The sequence below is a fragment of the Myxine glutinosa genome, chromosome 11 (genome assembly GCF_964187855.1).
Source record: "Myxine glutinosa chromosome 11, kmMyxGlut1.1, whole genome shotgun sequence".
In the NCBI taxonomy this organism is placed as follows: domain Eukaryota; kingdom Metazoa; phylum Chordata; class Myxini; order Myxiniformes; family Myxinidae; genus Myxine; species Myxine glutinosa.
Genome location: NC_136271.1, coordinates 137,067,513 through 137,088,986, shown reverse-complemented (window position 1 = coordinate 137,088,986; position 21,474 = coordinate 137,067,513). Strand labels below are relative to the sequence as shown.

Sequence of the window (21,474 nt, the reverse complement as noted above, 5' to 3'; positions counted from 1 at the left end):
GAAGTGATTTGATCACACTTTACAGAATCCTGATGTGATTTGATCATACTATATAGAATCTTGATGTGATTTGATCATGCTTTACAGAATCCTGATGTGATTTGATCATGCTTTACAGAATCCTGAAGTGATTTCATCACGCTTTACAGAATCCTGAAGTGATTTCATCACGCTTTACAGAATCCTGAAGTGATTTGATCACACTTTACAGAATCCCGAAGTGATTTGATCGCGCTTTACAGAATCCTGATGTGATTTCATCACGCTTTACAGAATCCTGAAGTGATTTGATCACACTTTACAGAATCCCGAAGTGATTTGATCGCGCTTTACAGAATCCTGATGTGATTTCATCACGCTTTACAGAATCCTGATGTGATTTGATCATACTTTACAGAATCCTGAAGTGATTTGATCACACTTTACAGAATCCTGAAGTGATTTGATCGTGCTTTACCAAATCCTGAAGTGATTTGATCACGCTTTACAGAATCCTGAAGTGATTTGATCACACTTTACAAAATCCTGATGTGATTTGATCACACTTTACAGAATCCTGAAGTGATTTGATCGTGCTTTACCAAATCCTGAAGTGATTTGATCACGCTTTACAAAATCCTGATGTGATTTGATCATGCTTTACAGAATCCTGATGTGATTTGATCATACTTTACAGAATCCTGAAGTGATTTGATCACACTTTACAGAATCCTGAAGTGATTTGATCGTGCTTTACCAAATCCTGAAGTGATTTGATCGTGCTTTACCAAATCCTGAAGTGATTTGATCACGCTTTACAGAATCCTGAAGTGATTTGATCACACTTTACAAAATCCTGATGTGATTTGATCATACTTTACAGAATCTTGATGTGATTTGATCATGCTTTACAGAATCCTGATGTGAATTGATCATACTTTACAGAATCTTGATGTGATTTGATCATCAGTCATTCAAACTCCTGGGTCTTTCTTCTGGATACTATCAGCCATGACCTTTCTTGCCCAAACCACGTTTCAAAGTCAGCCGCCGACTGAGCATCCTCCGTCGTACAAAGTCCGTCCTTGGCACACCTGAACTCCTATCCATCGACAAGGCTTTCATTTGCAACTTGATGGAGCACTGCCCTCCTCTCTGGGCTGGCTCTCCTGCCTCACACTTTGCTCAGCCTGACACCTTGGAAATCAAGGTCTTTAAGATGATTGGAATCTCCCACCATGAAGCCGAGTCCATGGACCTCCCACTTTGCCATCGCAGACTGGTCTCTGTCTTCCACCGCCTCATTTCAGGTCATGCACCCTCTGCTCTTTCCGTGTTTTGTCCACCCCCTGACCCTCTACCAGGTTTCTGTATGGCGCAATTCCGGTCCACCATTAACCTCCTGGTCATACTCATACTACCTAAATGAAAGTTCACTGCTCACCTCCACCAATTCGTTCCTCTTTTTCCTGTCTGTGGAACCAACTTTTAGTTTTACATCCTCTTCAATCTCATTCTTCCCTCCAGATCTTCAACACAGCTGTTCACCACCATCTCATATCCTCCCCAATCCAAAACCGTATTTTCTACCGCCATTAATATCTTAAATATATATCTCAGGTCCTCTTGTAATCTCTGCCTCTATTCTATACACATATTAAAGTAGCGGCAGTTTGCTGTTCGTATGTTTCTCTCTTTACGCCCATTGGTTGAACAGCTGGCCTCACTCCACCCACAATGACGTCATTAGAGGGAAGGCTGACTCCACCCACCGTATCAAGGAATGGCTTTCAAAGGTTTGTAATAGGACGATGTAATTGGTTAACCGTCAGTAGTAAGCCGGCCTGTGATTGGTCGTCTGCTTGCAGTAAAACGGTCAACGATTGGTTTAGGATATTGAGTTCTCTCTATGGCGGCGGTTGGTGTGCATTTCGGTGCGAGCAGCGCTTGCGTGGCTGTGTGCAAGGTACCATTTATAAATAGCGAAGTGCACATTGAATTGAAGGGATATTTCGCATCCGAATCCGATGCCGCTTTAAGCTAATGGCGTCGGGTATCGGTTCTTGTTTTGTTTCTTTGTTTAGCTCTACCGTTGCGTTAAGTAAGTACCATTGTCCGTATAATATAAACAGATACTCTTGTAAATAAAGCCCTCCGATGCATTTTTGCATGAGAATCTCATCAAATCGCACCGAGTCGGAGCGATCTGTCACTTGTGGATTACGGCACTCGGTGCGAGTGTCATCGTTTGACGTACCACGTGGACCACGTGCTACCTCAGAGTTTACCTGTGGAGGCTCAAGGCTTCTCATTGCTGCTCAAATGACAGTCTGTTTAATATACTCTTATAGTATTCCCTCTATGGCGAGCCGTGCGTATACATACCTTATAGAGCCTGTAGGCTATATAACTTCAATTAACTTCAGGCTATATAACTACTGTATAGGCTATATAACTTCAGGGGGTCTGTGTAGGCTGTATCCTTCGCCACAACTGGAATAGTTTAACTAATTTAATTATCTGCAACGTCATAGCAATTATATATATTTATTTTCCTTTTATTTCCTAATACACTCGTTCCCTATGCCTATGGAGCAGCAGCAAGGGTCATGTATGATATTATCCTCTCGGGTAAATATAGATTACAGTAGATCTAGGCTTGGGTCCGTTGGTCTGTGATGGACATGATAAGCATATAATATAATGCCTCGAGGTTGTTGGGATTCTTCCAAATTTTTCAATTTAGTGTTAAACAACAGTGGAAACTTTGAAAAGGAAATTATCGGTGTTTATGGTTTGTAATATTTTTAACCGTTTCAATATTTCGTTATGTCCTTCCACCCGTCCATCAAAAATAAAGAATAACCTTTCAATCCACCGTGTTTGGTTCCAAAGGGTAATTTTCAACGGTTCTAAAGGGTAATTCTAATGGGTTTTGTTCGTTTCTAGGCTTTGCGTATTTCATATTAGAAAATGCCAAACTGAACTACTTCGGACCTGACGTTCTCAGTGGCCTCAGTTCTCAGTGTATACTTTCGCACGGGTGCGAAATTTATTTGTTTAAACTTCTGGTAGGATAATTGCCCCACAATATGCCACGATAAGCTATTTATTCACGTTAACATGGCGTTTTGTCCAACGAGGAAGAACCTCTTGGGAAGGGGGATTATTATTAGTATTAATATTGTTTTGTAATTATTAAATATAACATTAATATTATGCTATTATAATTGGTGTTGTTGTTACTTTTGTTCGTAAAAACGGCCTTGGAAAAACGCCAACACTAGATACGGATATACATCTTAACACTAGATAAGTACATCCCTGGGTATACCCATCCATACAGAATGGGTATATCCAGGGGTACACCTATCTAGGGTTAACATGCATTTTGCTCAAGGTGGACAACCCCCTTAGGTAGGAGGGAAATTAATTTGCTACAAACTCCATCGTGTGATCCTTAGTCATCCTGTCAAGTTTGGTTGAGATTGGATAAGTAATGACCAAATGTATTGCAGTCAAAAAAACAGTCAGACAGAGACAGATAGACACCAAATTGTGTATTTTAGCTCGATTCCCTTGAGTATTTGCAAATCATGTGATTGCAGTTTGCATTGGGTTTTAAAGGGTTGACGGATGTGCGGAGTATCGTTGAGAGAGAGGAAGACAAATGATGAATTGCGAAAGATGATGGGAATAGAGCCTGTGATGGATGCTCTGAAGAGGAACAGGTTGAGATGGTTTGGTCATGTGTTGAGGAAGGATGAAAGTGACTGGTTGAGAAGAGTGATGGAAATGAATGTAGAAGGAAGAAGAGGACGGGGAAGACCGAGAAAGACTTGGCTAAAGATGGTGGAAGAAGAAATGCGGGCAAGGGGGTTAACAAGGAGAGATGCAGAAAATAGGGCAAAATGGAGAAGATTGTCATGGGGACCGCAAGGCTAACCCCCGCTCTAGCAGGGAAAATGGCCTTAAAATGGCTGTTGTTGTTGTATTGGGTTTTAAAGAGTAATAAAGACAATAGCTCCTACCTAGTTATAATCCCTTCTCATCATAATTGCTGAAAATGGCTTGGGTATGATATTGGATGTGTTGTCCCACCTTGTTGGGACAATCATGTGTGAGTGATGTGAACAAAATGAAAATTACAACAGTTCTTTCTTGCGTGCAGCAGTAAGTTGTGATATGAATTTTGGTCGTTTGGATGCTCTCGGGAACCCACAGAAACCGAGCAGTGCAGTATTTATTTATTTATTTTTTCAGGTTTAAGTGTTTAAGTTTGAGTGTTTCAGGATCTAAGTTTGTAGTGGAACTGCTACACGCGCACGTCTCGCACACATGGACACATATAAATGTCGACATGCAAGACAAGATTACACGAGGCACAACACAAGACTGTTGGATGAGACGAGCACAGTCATTGACCATTGGGGATATGCCATCACTTCTGGGGATACTCTGGGTGCCAGCGGCGTTGATGCAACTGCAACATAACTTTGTTGTCTGTTGCTCATTTATTTCTTTACTTTTACTTTTCTGTGTGTCTGGATAGGATGGCCATGTCGATGTTGTTGCCAATGATGCAGGAGATCGAGTCACCCCTGCTGTGGTGGCATTCTGCGATGGCGAGACGGTATGTTCTTCTATGCTTACATTAACTAGCAATTTTTTGTTCATCTCTGAATTGATCAAAGTGTTTTTAAATTTGATTAATTATTTTCACTCCGTTGTAGCTCGTGGGGCTTGCAGCAAAACAGGGCCGGATCCGCAATGCCAACAGCACAGTGGTTGGTGTAAAGCGCATCCTTGGTCGCAGGTGAGGGCTTTGGTGCACACATTTGAATACTTTTCCCAAATCTAAAGCCTTTCTGAAAGTCTATTTGAACTGCTCACAGATAACAGAAAGATGTCTTAACACTCTTTCCATTTGCAAAAAATATTAACTTTTAAAAATATTTTTAGGGAGGTTGGTGGTTGATCAAATGCATGTAGTGGTAAAGTCATTATTCTTAAATGCTTTCCTTTTTCCATCAGAGTTGGTGGCTTGAAGGCAAATAAGTTAATAATGATGGCTATGGGGTTAATGATGTTGTGTGATTATATTGTGTTCCTCGTGACGTTTTGCTCCTTCCTGTCTGGTAGGTTCAGTGACGACGAGGTGCAGCAGTACATCAAGCGGAACGAGTCAACTTGGGTAAATGTGTTAGTGTGTGATTCAAGCGAGAGTGCTAAGAAGGATTGAGAGTTGTGAATAAAATGTGACGATCATCATGACATGCACATAGCTAAAGAATGATGGTCTAAGTCCTAGGACTTGTGAATGAATAAAATGCAAGGCCTTGGTCGATAATGAACAAATGAAACCTCTGTCCATGGCATTGTGGATTGTGATGCCAAACAGGCAAACTTAACTGAATAACTTTGCTTATAAAGTCTCGTGGATAAGAGATTTGTTTGCTGCAGTGAAATACTGTATTGGGCTAGCGGCTAGGGTGCCAGCTTAGGATCCCAGGATCCTGGGTTCGAATCCCGGTCGATCACTGAATTAACGCCAGGGGGTTGACTCAGCCTGTCAATTGTCATCCTTCCGAGGTCGGCTAATTGAGAACCAGTTCACTGGTAATTCCCTGCTTGTCGTAAAAGGCGACAAAAAGGGTTGGCTGCAGGAAGGGCATCTGGCCGTAAAACATTGCTTCAAAAAGGGGACCGAAAAACAACAACAACCACGGTCCCGGAAAAAGGCCAACCCCCGCTTTGCGGGGAAAAATGGCCTCTAAATGCGGTTTTTTTTTTTTTTTTTTAGTGAAATGCTGTATTACTTAGGCAGTTAAGACCGAAAAATAGGGCGTATCGTTCATTTTTTCAGGAAAGCACCAAATTTGGCACAGATGTCGTATGGACCTATACAATTGTTTTCCTGAGGGGCGCCCAAAAATTCAGAACCCCTGGTGGCCGCCATATTGAATTTCAACATGACCGCCCTCTGTGACCTATTTCCCTCAATAACTTCTATACTATGAGCGATAACACCACAGTTCCAGTGTCTTACCCCATGTTTTCATGGTCTCTGAATCCAATGGGATCAATTGCATAAAGATTGGCACCCATCATCTTTAATTTCAAGATGGCCGCCATGGTGTTTCCATTTTCCTTGAATCTCTCATAGTATTTTAGGTAAAATTTCAATTCCAAGTGATACACATTGTTTTATTGGTCTCTGATAACAATGGAATGGTATTAATTAATCAAAGTTACACACAGTTGCAGTTTTAACTTAAAATATTGTGGGCACTTGAAAGGTGGAGGCTCTCACACAGACGCGTAGTACTACAAGCACTGTCCATCGCAGTCACACAGTGATGTGCAGGGCAGATTTGCCCTGGAGCATTTACAGTTGCCTTTACAGGCCGACTTACAATGGCAGCTTGTAAGCTCTGAACATGCCTCCTGTATCAGTGGTATTGTGGTCCAAATTGGTGTCCAAGAAGTCCCTGTTTTCATCCAGCCCCAATCAGCTGGTGATGGAAGTTCTGGGTAGGGCACAAGTGCCTGACTCCATACGTGTCCAGCCTGAAAACATGCACGTTTTAGGTGTTGTTCGAAGGCGTCTGCTGTTGGGGGAATGTGATCAATTGTTCTTGCCTTCTTCGTGAACAAGCGTCGGCGCATGTCATTCACTGTCTTTATCTCGGTAGTCCGGTCATAGAGGATGGCAACATATCTTTCTATGCTCTGTAGTTCCATAGTAATAGCGTCCACAGATGGCCTATAAGCGAGAGCATGAAAGGTCTGCGTGATGCTGGGGTATGCCTCCCAAGCCTTCCAGGCCGTCTTTTTCCCAATTTGGGCAAAAAATGACAGTGTCGCAGCCAGTGAAGGCATGAAATAATGGCAAAGACTCGGACTTCCTGCGGCCAAGGCCGGTGGCAATTTTATGGATGGCAAGGTAGCGGTAGCTTTTACCAGTGCCAATGGCAATCCAGAGTTCCTCCACACCGTGTGACTGGTAGGTAAAGTAGTGTGCTATTGCCAAGACCACAATACAAGACCAAGACCACTCATAGTATAGAAGTTATTGAGGGAAATAGGTCACAGAGGGCGGTCATGTTGAAATTCAATATGGCGGCCACCAGGGGTTCTGAATGTTTGGGCGCCCCTCAGGAAAACAATTGTATAGGTCCATACTACATCTGTGCCAAATTTGGTGCTTTCCTGAAAAAATGAACGATGCTTCCTCTTAACTGCTCTGCTATATGTACAATTGCTATGTAATGTGGCCGCAGGTTGTTGAAAACGATGGCTGGCCGGTGTTTAAGATTTCCGAAGTTCGCGGCGCACGTACGATCACCCCCCAGCAAGTTGTAGTACTTGTTTTGGCAAAGATGCGAGGTTGGTATGAACTCGGAAATATTGCATGTTGTTCCCTGTAAACCACCAGTAATACCTGCTCCCTACAGGAGTGAAATATGGTGTCAATACCCCCCTCCATTCGGCAGGGATCAGTGTTTAAACCACTTGCACTATTCCACATGTACAGGAAAAAATTGCAAGTCGTCTCCTCAGATTGGCTCAGCCGTTTTTGATTCTATAATGACAGGACGTACACACATAGTGGACGTCCACATAGTGTACGTGCTGAACTTGCACATTTCCTTATTATTCCCATGCTTATTTAAATGTAATGGGTCTGTCTGTTTGGCTGGCCATCCTGTCATCCTGTCATGCTGTCAGTGTAACAGACAGACACTATATTGTCAAACGGTTGTGCAGAAATTCACAAAACTTTGTACTGTCGTTTTTGGACCTGGCCCCTTGGGGGTTAGGGTCAAAAGGTCAAATACCTTTGTACTTACAATCATTTTTTGGGTTTTGACCCCTGGTTCATGCCCCAAGGGGTGTGTACTTATGGTCACAGGGGTCAAAATGGGAAAACATTTCAACTCAAAATTTGATATTTGGTTATTCTTGGTAAAACTTTTTGCCATCTTTCAAACCTTGCTTTAGGTGGGAAGCATGGGGATTTGCGATGGTGTGCCATCGACTTCGTTCTCGTTTTAATATAGCTAGAAACACTGCTCCCTCTGGAAGTGGCCTTGGGGGGGAGGGGAGGGGGGAATTCTGAGGTGTTGGTAGAAGGGGGATTGTGAATGTTGGAGTAAATGTATTTTGTGCCTTGGCTAGTCATCCCCCCCTCCCTCCACCAGGGGTCAGTAAACCATTTGCACTGTGCCACGTGTACAGGTGGACATCATAAGTCGTGTCCCCAACCTTTCAGGGAGGATTATTTTGTGCCCATGACCTGAACTTTAGTACTCCCTCAGCACATATGCAGAATTTGGTGGAGACTTGCCCAGCCATTTTTGATTCTATAAAAATCAGACGTACATGTACAACAGAAAATTGCCTAATTTTATGTAGTAGGATAAGGGATATGTTCATTAAAATACATTACATCGCCATTTTTTGGGGAATTGGATCACTTTTTATATTATTTGCATGCAACATGACCAATGACCAAAAATAAAGTGTGCCACAGCGGTGCGACTAACATGACTAGCTAAATACATGTGAGATGGACACCCCAAATTATGCTCGTTCTGAATTTGCATTGCAACCATTTATAATTCTCCATAAATGCAGATCCCTTATGGCATCCTGTTGCAGTTGTGAAAATGAGGATTTATATCAACCAAGGAGATATTTCAACTGTGGGAATGAATGTCTTGATTCCTCTGATTACAGACACAGCCCAAGCTGCAGCTGGTTCAGATACGCGGAATGTAGTGCTTGCTGCACCCATCGGATTTTCTGCTGCACAGCTTGCTGCACTGCGGTACAACTTGACTTCTCTCGATTGCTCACTCAAAACTGCCCCACCCACATGCCTGATGACTTCTGGTGATTTTTCACCCTTTGCATTTAATCCAAACCATCTTTATTGTAACTACTGCTGGTTATTACCTCCGCCTCCAAAGGTGGATGGAGGTTATGTTTTCACCCCTGTCTGTCTGCCTGTCTGTCTGTCTGTCTGTTTGTTTGTGAACAAGATATCTCGTAAAGTTGTGGACGGATTCGGAAGAAATTTGGCAGAGAGGTAACATACAGACTTGGCATTTAATATGGAATTTTTTTTTTGTGGGGGTGAACTTACTTTTCAAGATGTCTTAGAACCAAAAGTTCATTGGAATGATGTTGAAATTATTCTAGATTTTGTTAATGTGACCTTTAAAAGAAACAAAAACCACATTTGACATTTCGAAGCAAATAAATTGATCCTTGAAAGTGATGTAAACTGATATCGAACTCAATTCACGGACAGTACTGTGTTAAACTTCTGTACGTTTTCCAGAAGTATCTCTTTATTTTGCACATTAGCCAATTTTTTTTCAATAAAAGCAAAAGCTAAATTATGACTGGGATTACGGACAGTAAAATTACAGTTCAGTACTTCGTTTAACCCCCACGAGCATTCAGGAGAGCACATACACGTCGAGGCATGCTGTTCACGAGATTTGCCAAGGTTTGGACAGGAATCGCTTGCCATGCAGTAACAATAGCCTGCTGCAATTCACGCACAGAGGTAGGCTGCTGGTCCAAGTTGTCGATTTGACACGTTAATTCTGCCCACAAGTTCTCTATCGGATTCATACCCGGGGACATGGCAGGCCACTCCATATGCTCTACACCACGGTCAGCAAGAAAGTGTTGGATCATGCGAGCACGATGAGGCCGTGCATTGTCATCTTGGAAGACAAAGTTTCCTCGAAAGGCTGCACGAGCAAATGGAAGCAATGTTTCTTCCAGAATGACCCTGTACTTGAACTGGTTCAGGTTTCCATTCAGAACAACCAGGTCAGTTTTGCCCCCTGTATGAAAAGCAGCCCAAAGGGTCACCCCACCACCTCCAGCTTGGACTCTTGGCACTATACAATCTTCGTTGTGGGCTTCATGCACTTGTCTGTGCACTCGGACGCGGCCATCTTGACGATAGACCAGAAATCTCGACTCGTCACTGAAGGTCACGTGATTCCAGTGTCCTGGCTGCCATTGACGGTGCTCTCTGGCCCACTGCAATCGGCGCTGGCTGTGTTGTCTGCTCAGGCGTGGCTTTCTCATGGGATGCCTGGCATGATAGCCTGCTTGAACCAGTCGTTGGTTGACTAGCCTTCTGGATACAGGCACGTTTGTCAGTTGCTGCCACTCAGCCCTAAGCTGATTAGCTGACTTGGTACGGCCATTGCAGACTAACCGGTGCAGCTGGCGATCATCTCTCCTTGTGGTTCTGCGTGGACGTCCTGGCCTCGGTATTGGAGTAGGGACACCCCTCTGAGCATTTCGTTTCAGGATCTTTGACACCTGACCTTGAGTGATGCCATACTGCCGAGCAATAGCACGCTGTTTCATGCCAGAATTACGTAAAGCCACCACTCCATGACAAACAGCATTGTCAAGTTGACGGACCATCTCGAGAGGAAGCGGCAATAACTTTTGTAGACGTGCAGCAGTTGTTTTCCACCAATACAGAACGCAACAACCCTTATATACCCGATTGTGAAGCCAATCGTCAAATGTACCTGTCCTTACATTTTGTCACGCCACCTGTGATATAATCCTGTTATTGACTTCTTGCTGCGAAAGACAATCAGTGACATGGTTCTTTCAACAAAGACATCACCGAAGGGTAAAAGAAACTCACCAGATTGATATACTGAGTTCAGAAAGTAAACCCAAGTCAAGAAAAAAAAAAATTTCCATATTAAATGCTAAGTCTGTATATGACAAGGACGAAATGATTAGATTGTGGTGAAGATTCGGACCCGGCTACTAGAATTTTAAAAGTGATTCTTCATCATTGCGAGATGGGGCCAAAAACGATACAACAACAGACAACAGGCATTTTAAGGCCATTTTCCCTGCTAGAGTGGGGGTTAGCCTTGTGGGCCCTATGACAATCTTCTCCATTTTGCCCTATTTTCTGCATCTCCCCTTGTTAACCCCCTTGCCCGCATTTCTTCTTCCACCATCTTTAGCCACGTCTTTCTCAGTCTTCCCTGTCCTCTACTTCCTTCTACATTCATTTCCATCATTCTTCTCAACCAGTCACTTTCAACCTTCCTCAACACATGACCAAACCATCTCAACCTGTTTCTCTTCACAGCATCCATCACAGGCTCTATTCCCATTATCTTTTGCAATTCATCATTTCTCTTCCTCTCTCTCAACGATACTCCACACATCCACCGAACCATTCACATTTCCACCCTTTCCAGCCTTCGTTGCTACTCTACGTTCATTACCCATGTCTCGCTCCCATAAATCATAACACTTCTCACACATGCAGCATACACCTTTCCCTTCAGCTTCAACGACACTCCCCTCCTCGTCAGCACGCCACTCAGTTCCCGAAACTTCTTCCATGCACATCTCACTCTTGCAACCGTTGCCAAGTCGGAACCACCTTCTCCATTCAGCATGTCTCCTAGGTAACAAAATGTTTTCACACCTTCCAGCTTCACTCCGTCTCCAACATCCAACTGAACGTTTCCTCCATCTGCAGCTCCCTCTGTGCACACCTTACATTTGAATGTAGCTGCCACACTGGTTAATGACCCTCTCAGACCACTACATTTTTGATGAACCCACTCAGCGCACAGCGCACATTGTACATTGAATGGAGTTCACTCCGACACCCTTCCCGCACACACAGCACATGGCCACTTCCCAGTTATTTCCACCTCACCACATGCTTTACCACTTGCCATCATCTTCGTCTTTCCGATATTCACCTTCAGACCTTTTGTTTCCATACATTCCTTCCACTTGTTCATCTTCTCCTTCAGTCCATCCATACTTTCCGCAATAAACACCAGATCATCTGCATACAATAACTCCCATCGTAAGCCGTCCTTTACATTCCGAGCCAGCACCTTCATCACAGCTACAAATAGTAGTGGACTTAGTACCGACCCCGGGTGCACTCCCACCTTCACCTCAAACTAACCACTGTTCCCGTCCTTCATCCTTACAGCTGTGCGCGCTCTCTCGTACATTGCCATCACTACTCTGATCAACCATTTTTCCACTCATAACTTCCTCAACGCCCATGATACATAGCAGGATATCTGAAAAAGTTATGGACATATTTGCACGAAACTTTGTGGAGAGGTTGTGTGTGTGACAAGGAAGAATTGATTCGATTTTGGTGAAGATCTGAATATGGATTCGGATTTGAGAATTATTAATTTTTAAAGTGATTCTTCACCATTGGGAGATGGGGACAAAAACGATACTTGGGGGAATGTCTCAAAACGTTCCTGACGGATTTGGACGAAACTTGATGGACAGGTTGTGTGTGTGACAAGGAAGAATCGATTCAATTTTGGTGAAGATCTGGATCCGGCTAGTATAATTTTTTAAGTGATTCTTCACCACTGGGGGAAAAGGACCAAAAACGATATGTATCAGGATATCTCAAAAAGTTGTGGATGGACGATTTTAATTCAATGTGATTCTGTATTGTGATTTTTCTGGTCTACCCTAGGATACAAAACGTAAACTGTTCACTTGGTGGAGGTATGCTCTCTACTGAGTGCCGTTCTAGTTTTTATTATTTTTATTTCTTGGTTTCTCTCCAGATGTTGGACAGAGTCCTTGTAAGCTGATAAGATGTCGAATTTGCTAAGGAAAGATGTGGCACGACAGATGATGCCCAGTTTGCGGCTGTCCTTGAGGGCCACCTTAGAAATGTGGTTTGCTCAAGAAAGATTGTGGCTAATCGTGAGAGCCAAAAGTTTGAGTACCTTAACCTCTTTAAGAGGTTTGTTATTGGAGAGTTTGCCAGACTGTCCTCTTGTCAAGACAAAGTGAGTCTGTGGGATTTGTCAGGTTTGAAAGACATATTCTAAGTTTTGGATCAGCTCCTGATTCTATGAAGGTCTGCTGAGGGGGAAGAGGCTGCTGTCTGCCTATCTGAAGGATGAGGAATGCAACACCCTCGCCTTGAAACGTTTCTCGAATTGCCGTGAATTCCCAAAGCTCTGTCTAGTTATGGACCACCATTTTAATTATTATTGATTGTGTAGGTGAAAGCCATTTTATATACTGTATTTTTTTTTTCTCATCATTTTTTTTAACATCAGCTTTAGTCTTGTTCGCAGAAAGTCTGTAGTCCTTCCTTTTCATTTGGTGGCCCTAAGGATATGATGATTGGCATTGCATTTTCACCACACAGGCAGGCAAATGATCCCTCCCTTGAAATGAGTGACATTTATTTATTTTATTATAACTAGTAGTAGTCAGCCACAACTAATAGGCCCTCATGAATAGGCCAGCAAACAAGTCATCCATAAGTAATAGGCCTTCACTTTTAACCTTTATTCGCTTTTAAGTTTGTTTTGTCCAAAACCACTTGAACGATTGACCCAAAATTTCAACATAGCCTACCCATGGATAATTTTTTTAAACAAAGTTACATGATTATTGAATGGGAAATGTCAGCATTCCAAAAAGTTTGTTTTCTGTAGGCATGGGTTGCAGGGTGTTTCATGTTTCAGGAATAAACGGCCTAGGCTTCGCGAATCCAATCAATGATGACATGGTAAGTCTCTTGGAACTTGCTGGTTCTAGAATTTTCGTTATCATCATGTACTGTGCTCTATATAGAGCACCTGTTCTGCTGAAGCAGTTTTTTGGCTCGTTTTACAATCCTGGGTGGTTGCCACTCTGGTGCAGGATACTCGACTGAGTGTGCAGGAATTTGGAATTTGGCCAGAGTGCTGGTGATAGCTCACTTACTCTTCCCAAAGGACAGTCAGGTATTTAACATCCACCACCTAATGCTGGTGGACGGGACACAATTTAATGCCTATCCGAGGGATGGTACAAACATTGATGCTTCGCCATGCTTGTGAAACCCCAGGATGCCAGTTTATATCTGGGTTGACAATCAAACCGAGGCGAGACATCTCATAGGTGAGTGCACATACCACCTGGCCTTCTTTCCAGTCCCTGTTTCAAGAAGCTTAGAATTATTTTATATCCTTGCTAATGGAGTATATTTTTATCCAACGTTGTCCTTTTTTTGTAATACTTACTGTATAATATTATAGGAGCAATACCCCTGTGCACTCACCTGTTAGAATAAAGCAGTATAGTACACCGACTAAAGGTGTTTTAAACAGTATCACGGTATTTTAAACCAGTTTCAATGGTTGATAGGAGACAGGGCAGCATGTAGAATCATACTAATGTTGCTTGGTGGCCCTAAGGATATGATGATTGGCATTGCATTTTCACCACACAGGCAGGCAAATGATCCCTCCCAAATGAAGGGAATAAGACTTCAAGCTAAAAAAAAAATCCAAGATGTATAACTAAATAACCACTCATGGTTCCCCATCAAAAATATTTTTGCGCCTGTGAAAAACCGAAAATCTGACATTTTACATATTTTGGGGGTAAACTCCTCCCGCAACCCTCCCACCTTTACACACCCACAGATCCCGATTTTGTTTTATCTTTTAAATGTCGTGAACAAACTTTGGTACCTCTCGGGTGATGAAGGTTATGGTCAAGATTCATCAAAATCGTGTGTAGTTTCAGAGGAAAAAGCAAATACCTATTTTGGGCTATTTGCTATGTGCCAATTACATTCTAGGTTAGCTAAAAATATTTAATGAAAACTCTATAATCTGTAGTGATTAAAAAAATAATATAATTACATTTTCTCAAATGAGACCCTTCTGGGAATTGGCAGCTTTCTGGTTTTATTCATTCATTTTGACCTTTAGATTTGTCTATTTAGTTCAAATCTTTTTTTTATTCCTCCACCACCGACGAAGTTGCCGGAGGCATTATGTTTTCATGTTGTCCATCCGTCCATCCATGATAGGTTTTCATTACCACGATAACTTGAGAATGGCTGAAGGGATGTTAGTCAAATTTGATGCAGGTATGTATAACTAGCAGAGTTACCAGTGTTTCCCGGAAAATAGTCAGTCACTCAATTTAGTTTAGTGGGCTTTTTATACCTTGTATATTATTGCTGCCACGCCCTTTGGGCACGCCCCTAGTCTAAATGTGATGTGCCCATATTTTTTGTCGTGAAAAGTTACCCTCTGTGGACCCCCTCTTCCCTCTAAGTCACATCCTTAGGCTGTCCATGAGGCACAACCGAACAAACAGACATTCACATTTATATGTATAGATGAGGTAAAGATGAACTGATTAGATGTTGGGGTCACGAGGTCAAAGGCCAAAGGTCATGTTGAGTAAAAATTATGTTGCCATACCAACTTCTAAACAAGTGATTAGATTTTGAACAAACTTGATATAAGTATATATTATGATGCAAAAACAAACTGATTAAATTTTGTGGTCAAGAGGTCAAAAGTCATGTTCGTTAAAAATCCTGTTACTGTGATAGCTTGAGAACCAGTGATGACATTTTGCCCAAGTTTTATATAAGTATATATTATGATGCAAAGATGAACTGATTATATTTTGGCATCAAAGGTGAGGAGTGAGGTGATTTTGGTGAGGTTAGAGGTCATGGCAGGTAAAAATGTGATACTTGAGAACAGCTGAATGTATTTCAATCAAACTTGGTATAAGTATGTATCATGCTGTGATAATGTGGGTGGAGGCATATCTGTCAATGTCGTGATGTTGAAGAGTGTCGTTCTAGTCTTGCAATGACTATACAAGCCGGGCCTATTTGATAGTAATTTCATAGCTGTTAAGTTTGAAAGCAGTTTAAAAACAACTTTTATTGAATTACTTTATTTGATGCCAGGATCCTCACTGGCATGTCTGTTTTCTGTTTACCCTGTTAGGGCCGCAGCTGAGGAGGCTGACCTGTCTGTGCTGCGGATAATTAGTGAACCAGCTGCGGCACTGCTTGCTCATGGGGTGGGCCAAAACAACCCTCAGACCACAAGGTAGCTGACCCAGAAGGTGTTAGGTTTTTGTGATTATGCTAAGTGGTCTGCATAAAAGAGCTTATTGTTGTATTTCTGCAGAATAGCTTTGGTGTACAAGTTTGGTGGGACCGGGGTGGAGGTGACTGCGGTGAAGGTAGTGGGCGGCATGTACCGCATGCTGGGTGCGACTGCAGACGGAGCTGTAGGAGGCGAGTCCTTCAGCGAGATGTTGGCCCAGCACATGGCTGCAGAGTTTGAAAGGTACTAAAACGAGGGGAGGATCGTGAGTGAGGGCATTTTTATTTTATTTTGAGGTTTGTTTAATCATCAGAAAATATGACATTGCATTTTGATGTGACTTTATTTATTTATTTGTTGCTGTTGGTGATACGATTAATTTGGGATTGTGTACTGGGTTTGTTCTCGTGAGTAGGATGTACCGTATTGATTTGCGCACTCATGCGAGGGCTATGATGAAACTTCGAGGAAGTGCTGAAGCTGCTAAGCTGGTGCTGACAACACAGAATAGCGCCAACACTTTTGTGGACTCTTTACATGCTGGAAAAGACTTTGACTGCTCTATCTCCAGGTCTATTATACATTCGTTTTTTGTGATTGAGATTTGTGTTTGCTTAAAAGACCGCTCCCTGTTGGAGTCATTGTATTGTCGATGTGTGCGTTGTGCAGGGCCCGGTTCGAGTCATTATGTGGCCATCTATTCCAGCAGGCCCTGCAGCCGGTGCAGGACCTCATGGCTCAGCTTGGTCTGTGCCCCGATGACATCCAAATGGTAGGTCTTCAATTGTGACTCTACTCATACATTGGAGATTACAGATCGGCAACCATGTAGACAAGACACAAGTTGAATTTTCCATATTCATCCCCTGAGATACAAAATATGTAGCTTCTGTTTTGAAGCCCTGTAGGGAAGCGTTGAATTGTGATGAGAAAGCAACGGGCTCTGTTCCTCTGTGCCTTTTGTGGGAGATGCTGATGAATAGAGCTTTGACCGGCCCTTCACAGTAACCATGAAATTGAGAAGTAATCTGGGCAGTCATTCCATTGAGCTATGGACAAATGCCTTGTATGCTATGAGAAGTTCAGTTTTACAGAGGAAGGACTTGCCACAATGGAGGATACTCAGTCTGCAGTTGGCTGTGGCTAACATGAGCTTTGATTACATGGTTTGCCCAGGAGAGGTCGAGGCTGATGTTGAGGCACAGAATTTCAAGGGACTGAATTTCTTGCAGTTGCAGTCCATCAGTTGAGGAATGCATCGAAGTGTAACACGCACACACACTCAGCAGAAAAGCCTGTTAAAATGACGGGTGACCCTTCTGTATTTCCAACCTTCAGCCTTGGAAAAAAGGGCTAAAACCAAAAGTTGTGCATGAAATCATGCATTTATTTGGGCAGTATAGGCAACAGACCACTGCCTTGATCGCTTCTAAAAATGAAAATAACCCAGGTGACATACATAAAGCAAAAACATGACTATAATGCTTATTACTGGCGACCCTTCTGTATTTTCACATCGACCTGCCTGAAAACTCAGGCTGAAATAGAAATTACGTACAAAAAACCTTCATTTATTATACCAATTGCTCATGCCTTTATTTGGGCGATGTATAGGCAATAGCTCTGATAATTCCAATTGCACTGACCCATAGGCTGACAGAGACCTGAATCCTTAGGCCAATGATGCGTATCGGCTCCAACCTTCGATACTTGTGTGCAAAATTTAGTGAAGGTTGGGCCAGCTGTTTTTTTTTTTTTTCAGATGTACACACGTACAAAAAATTGCCTTATTTAATATATAGTAGGATTACTTGTGGGCATCCCCCCTCCTTCCCTTCTCAGTTTATCGGAGCTCAAGCCAGAATATGTGCACTGGACTGCAAGTAAGGCTAAAGTACGTGCTCGTCAGCTGGCCTTGGGTGGCTACTTGAGGGGCCAGTATTAGGGTTGAAACTGGAGGTAGAACCCAGTTTTGAACCTCTATGTAGGCCCGAGAACTGTTACATGTCAATTTTTTGGTGACATCTACATTTGTTCCATTATAGTAAGATTAATATTATTTGTTTATATTTGTTAATTCCTTTTTTTTGGGGGGGATATTCAGTCGAGGCTCGTGTAAAAGCTAACACAAAAAAGATATAAAATTCCCTTTTTAAGGCAATTTCCCCTGCTAGAGCGGGGGTTAGCCTTGCGGACCCCATGACAATCATCATGGTTCCCTTTTTGGGGCAATGTTTTTATGGCCGGATGCCCTTCCTGACGCCAACCCTTTAGTTGCCTCTTACGACACGTAGGGATACGGTGTACCTATTCTAAACCGGGGCACACACCGGCATAAGAGCTAACACAGAGAACATATAATAATAAAGGGAGCGGGAGACAAAAGGTGGAGAGAGAGGGAAGTACAACAGTAGAGAACAGGGACATCAGGAGATCTGTGGAATATTGTTCATGAAAAAAGAAAAATTCATTCATCATTTTCTTTTGGGGAACGAGGAGGGTGCGAAGGGGAGGGATTAGACTGCATCATGACAGAAAGCATTCCAATCATCATTTGGGATCTTTTGTCGTGGAAGTTCCACCGTGGCTTTTGTTCCATACATATAAATAGAATTTTTTTTTTTGATTCGTGTGCACCTGGATTTGTGTTGTTTACCTATTTGTTTTGCAGGTGGTACTGTGTGGTGGTGCTTCTCGTGTACCTCGGCTGCGATCCCTCATATGCGAAATGTTCCCTGGGGCGGAAATTCCAGGTGGTTTTCCCCCAGACGAGGTTGTGGCAATGGGAGCTGCCGTGCAAGCAGGGCTGCTTTTGGCTGCAGCTGGGAAGGCCTGGGCAGGTGGAGCTCAAGCAGAAACCAATGAGTTGGGCTTTAAAGTCGAATGTTCAGCACAGGACATCTTTGTCAAGGTGTGTGGGAGGTTCTGAACATCGAGGTTTTGTCAGTTTGCTTTGAATTTGAAAACATCGTTAAGATACTTGATTTGTTGAAAGCTTCCTTTTTGAATACTTCAGCTTTTCTCTTCTTAAATGCTTTCTTGCTTTTCGGAATTCTTACCCAAACGATTTATCTGCCACCATAATTGAATCATTGTCGGCATTTGTTCCACCATATAGGTGGTAAATGGGAACGATGATGAAATGCAGCTTGTTCTGCCCTCTGGTACACCTCTTCCCATACGACGGCAGCACACGTTCTGTGCTTCGGGCTCTGTGCCTGCGATCTATCTGCGTGTGCTGGAAGGAGAGGCAAACATCCCCCTGGCTCAAGTATTTTTCAGCACAATTCACACAACTTAAGATTGAATTCTACACTTTTTTTTAATGTTGGTGCATTTTTATTCCTGTCAGTGATCCAGAGTTGGTGACTTGGATTTGAGTCGGACTTGACGAAAGTGACTCAGACATGGTGTCTAGGGACTTGTGACTTACTTGCAATTTGAGTTTATAATGACTCTTTCACATAGCCATTGAATGAAAATGGGGTTTAAAATAAATGGTAAATGATTTTCAGTCGTTGGAGTGCGCGGTTCGGTCAATGGCGACACATGCAATGAATGGGTACATGTGCAGCACACCAGCGCTCGTTACAGCTGGGTCGCATACCTTTCACCACCTAGGTTAAAGGGAGTGTTCACTCTCCAGACAGCACACCATGTCCAAGTGGCAAGCACCAGTCTTGCCAATGTGGTTACGTGTGAAAACTTTGTTCAAACCCTAAATATTTGTCCTGAGTCAGGGAAATAAGAGAATTTTTAAGTTTGTTCCACAGGTGGGAAAAAGAGGAACAAATGAGTGGAGGTGAGTCATGATCCTGGATTTGGGTAGTTTCACCATAAATGGGTTGATGGTGGACTGCGTGAGCCCTACAGAGACCTGTGGGGAACAAAGTACGGAAAGAGCAGAGTGCAAGACAGAAAGGTGACCGTCGAAGACAGAGAGACCACCGACCTGTCAGCAATGACAAAGTTATAGACCATAGACTCGGCTTCATTGCAGGAGATTCCAATGATCTTGAAGGCCTTGATTTCCATGGCGTCAAGCTGAGTAAGGTGTGAGGCAGGGGCGCCAGCCCAGAGGGGAGAGCAATACTCCACCAAGATGTGGATGAAGGCCTTGTATATTGATGGGAGTTCAGGTGTGCAGGATGGAATGCTTTCTAGTTTTCATATAGTATTCTTATCAAGCTCACTTTAAAATGATAAATAAGATTATGATGGCTTTGTCACATTGCTGTCCTACTTTTAAAATCAGAATGATTTGGTATGTATCATTAACCTATACCCAATTGTATTTCTGTCTCAGGTGCAGCAAATGACTCTTCCCCCATACATTCTGGACTTTTACTGTTAATCGCATAATTTGAAAACTGCCCAATGAGCCTTGTTCTTGACATGCAAACGGGTACTGTGTTTTAGGTTGTCCTGAAAGACCTTCCTCCAATAGAGGCCATGCGAGACCTCGTAAGCATCTTTACAATGAAACGGTGGGTATAATTTGGAGCAAACTCCATCTTGACACCACTGCAGTTGTTTGGGTGCCAGTAAAGGAAATGTTTGAGGATTTTTTTTGTATTGCTTTCATGTATCCGATTTTCGTTTTTCAGAGATGGAAACTTAGTGGTTTCATTTATGGACCAACAAAGTGGAAAGACGGAGTCTGTGACCATTGAAGCCTGCAGGTCTGAGGAGTGATCGAAAGCCACCCCCAACATGATTGTTTCCTGTTTTCATGAAATCTGGCTGGATTTTACAATTGTTGAAAAGTGAATGTGGGTTAGAGGAGCATACTAATGTATGTGTCTGAAATCTAGCAAAAACGAATGTGACTGTTTTCACCCATCCATCCTTGATGCATCTATGAACTTGAGAGCTCGTGCAGTCAAATGGCCAATTCACGTCACTATTTCATTGTTTACATTGTACTATTTAAGAATGCCTCTTGTCTTCGGTCACTATGTATTATGAATTAAAATAGTAATATTTTGAACAAAACACTTTTTTAAAATTTCATTTTAACTTTCAGTCGAGCCTGGTGTTGGTTTTGTGGTTAGGGTGCCTGCTTAGGATCCTAGGATCCTGGGTTTGAATCCCGGTCAATCGCTGAATTAACGCCAGGGTGGGTTGCCTCAGCCTGTCCTCCTTCCGAGGTTGGCAAATTGAGCACCAGTTCACTGGTAATTCCCTGTGCATCAAGAGGCAACCAACAGGGTTGGCGGCAGGAAGGGCATCCGGCCATAAAACATTGCTTCAAAAAGGGGACCACGGTGCCCAAAAAATGTCAACCCCTGCTCTGCGGGGAAAAGTGGCCTCCAAAGGTGGTTCTTCTTTCTTCTTATTTAAACTTTCAGTGGTTACACTGAAATCACTTCGCCCTTTCGATTTTACCTTGTTTTCATTTACAAGAAAAATGAACTTGAACCTCATTCGCAATACTCTATTTGATACTTTTTCTTTGTCGGCTCTAGTTGTGAAAAGTCATTGACTTGGTTGTTTCGTGATGCAAGTAGCGTTTAAAAAAAATTAACTTGATGTGGAATTAACAGAGAAGCCTATT

The 21,474-nt window shown here is 42.7% G+C and overlaps 1 protein-coding gene across 2 annotated transcripts; it reads left to right on the top strand.

The window, feature by feature from the left end:
- The first annotated feature begins 1,752 nt into the window (after positions 1–1,752).
- Positions 1,753–20,912, top strand: HSPA14 (heat shock protein family A (Hsp70) member 14). 2 transcript variants are annotated; one of them, XM_068130953.2, is made up of 14 exons: positions 1,753–1,945; positions 4,532–4,612; positions 4,713–4,795; positions 5,122–5,173; positions 7,263–7,368; positions 8,722–8,812; positions 15,813–15,917; positions 15,999–16,160; positions 16,333–16,488; positions 16,587–16,689; positions 18,589–18,828; positions 19,036–19,188; positions 20,337–20,404; positions 20,525–20,912. In XM_068130953.2, the coding sequence occupies exons 1-14, from the start codon at positions 1,889–1,891 to the stop codon at positions 20,610–20,612; spliced, it is 1,545 nt and encodes a 514-aa protein (XP_067987054.2). In that variant the 5' UTR covers positions 1,753–1,888; the 3' UTR covers positions 20,613–20,912. The 2 variants fall into 2 exon arrangements, with proteins under 2 accessions (XP_067987054.2, XP_067987055.2); XM_068130954.2 differs by lacking the exon at positions 16,333–16,488 and having other exon boundaries at positions 1,861–1,945.
- The last annotated feature ends 562 nt before the right edge of the window (positions 20,913–21,474 follow it).

Bases quoted from the DNA above. Each gene is read 5' to 3' on its own strand.
- HSPA14 (XM_068130953.2), top strand. From the start codon at position 1,889: ATGGCGGCGGTTGGTGTGCATTTCGGTGCGAGCAGCGCTTGCGTGGCT. The intron at 4,796-5,121 runs GTGAGGGCTTTG...CCTGTCTGGTAG, and splicing joins AAGCGCATCCTTGGTCGCAG to GTTCAGTGACGACGAGGTGC. The intron at 16,161-16,332 runs GTACTAAAACGA...TCTCGTGAGTAG, and splicing joins ATGGCTGCAGAGTTTGAAAG to GATGTACCGTATTGATTTGC.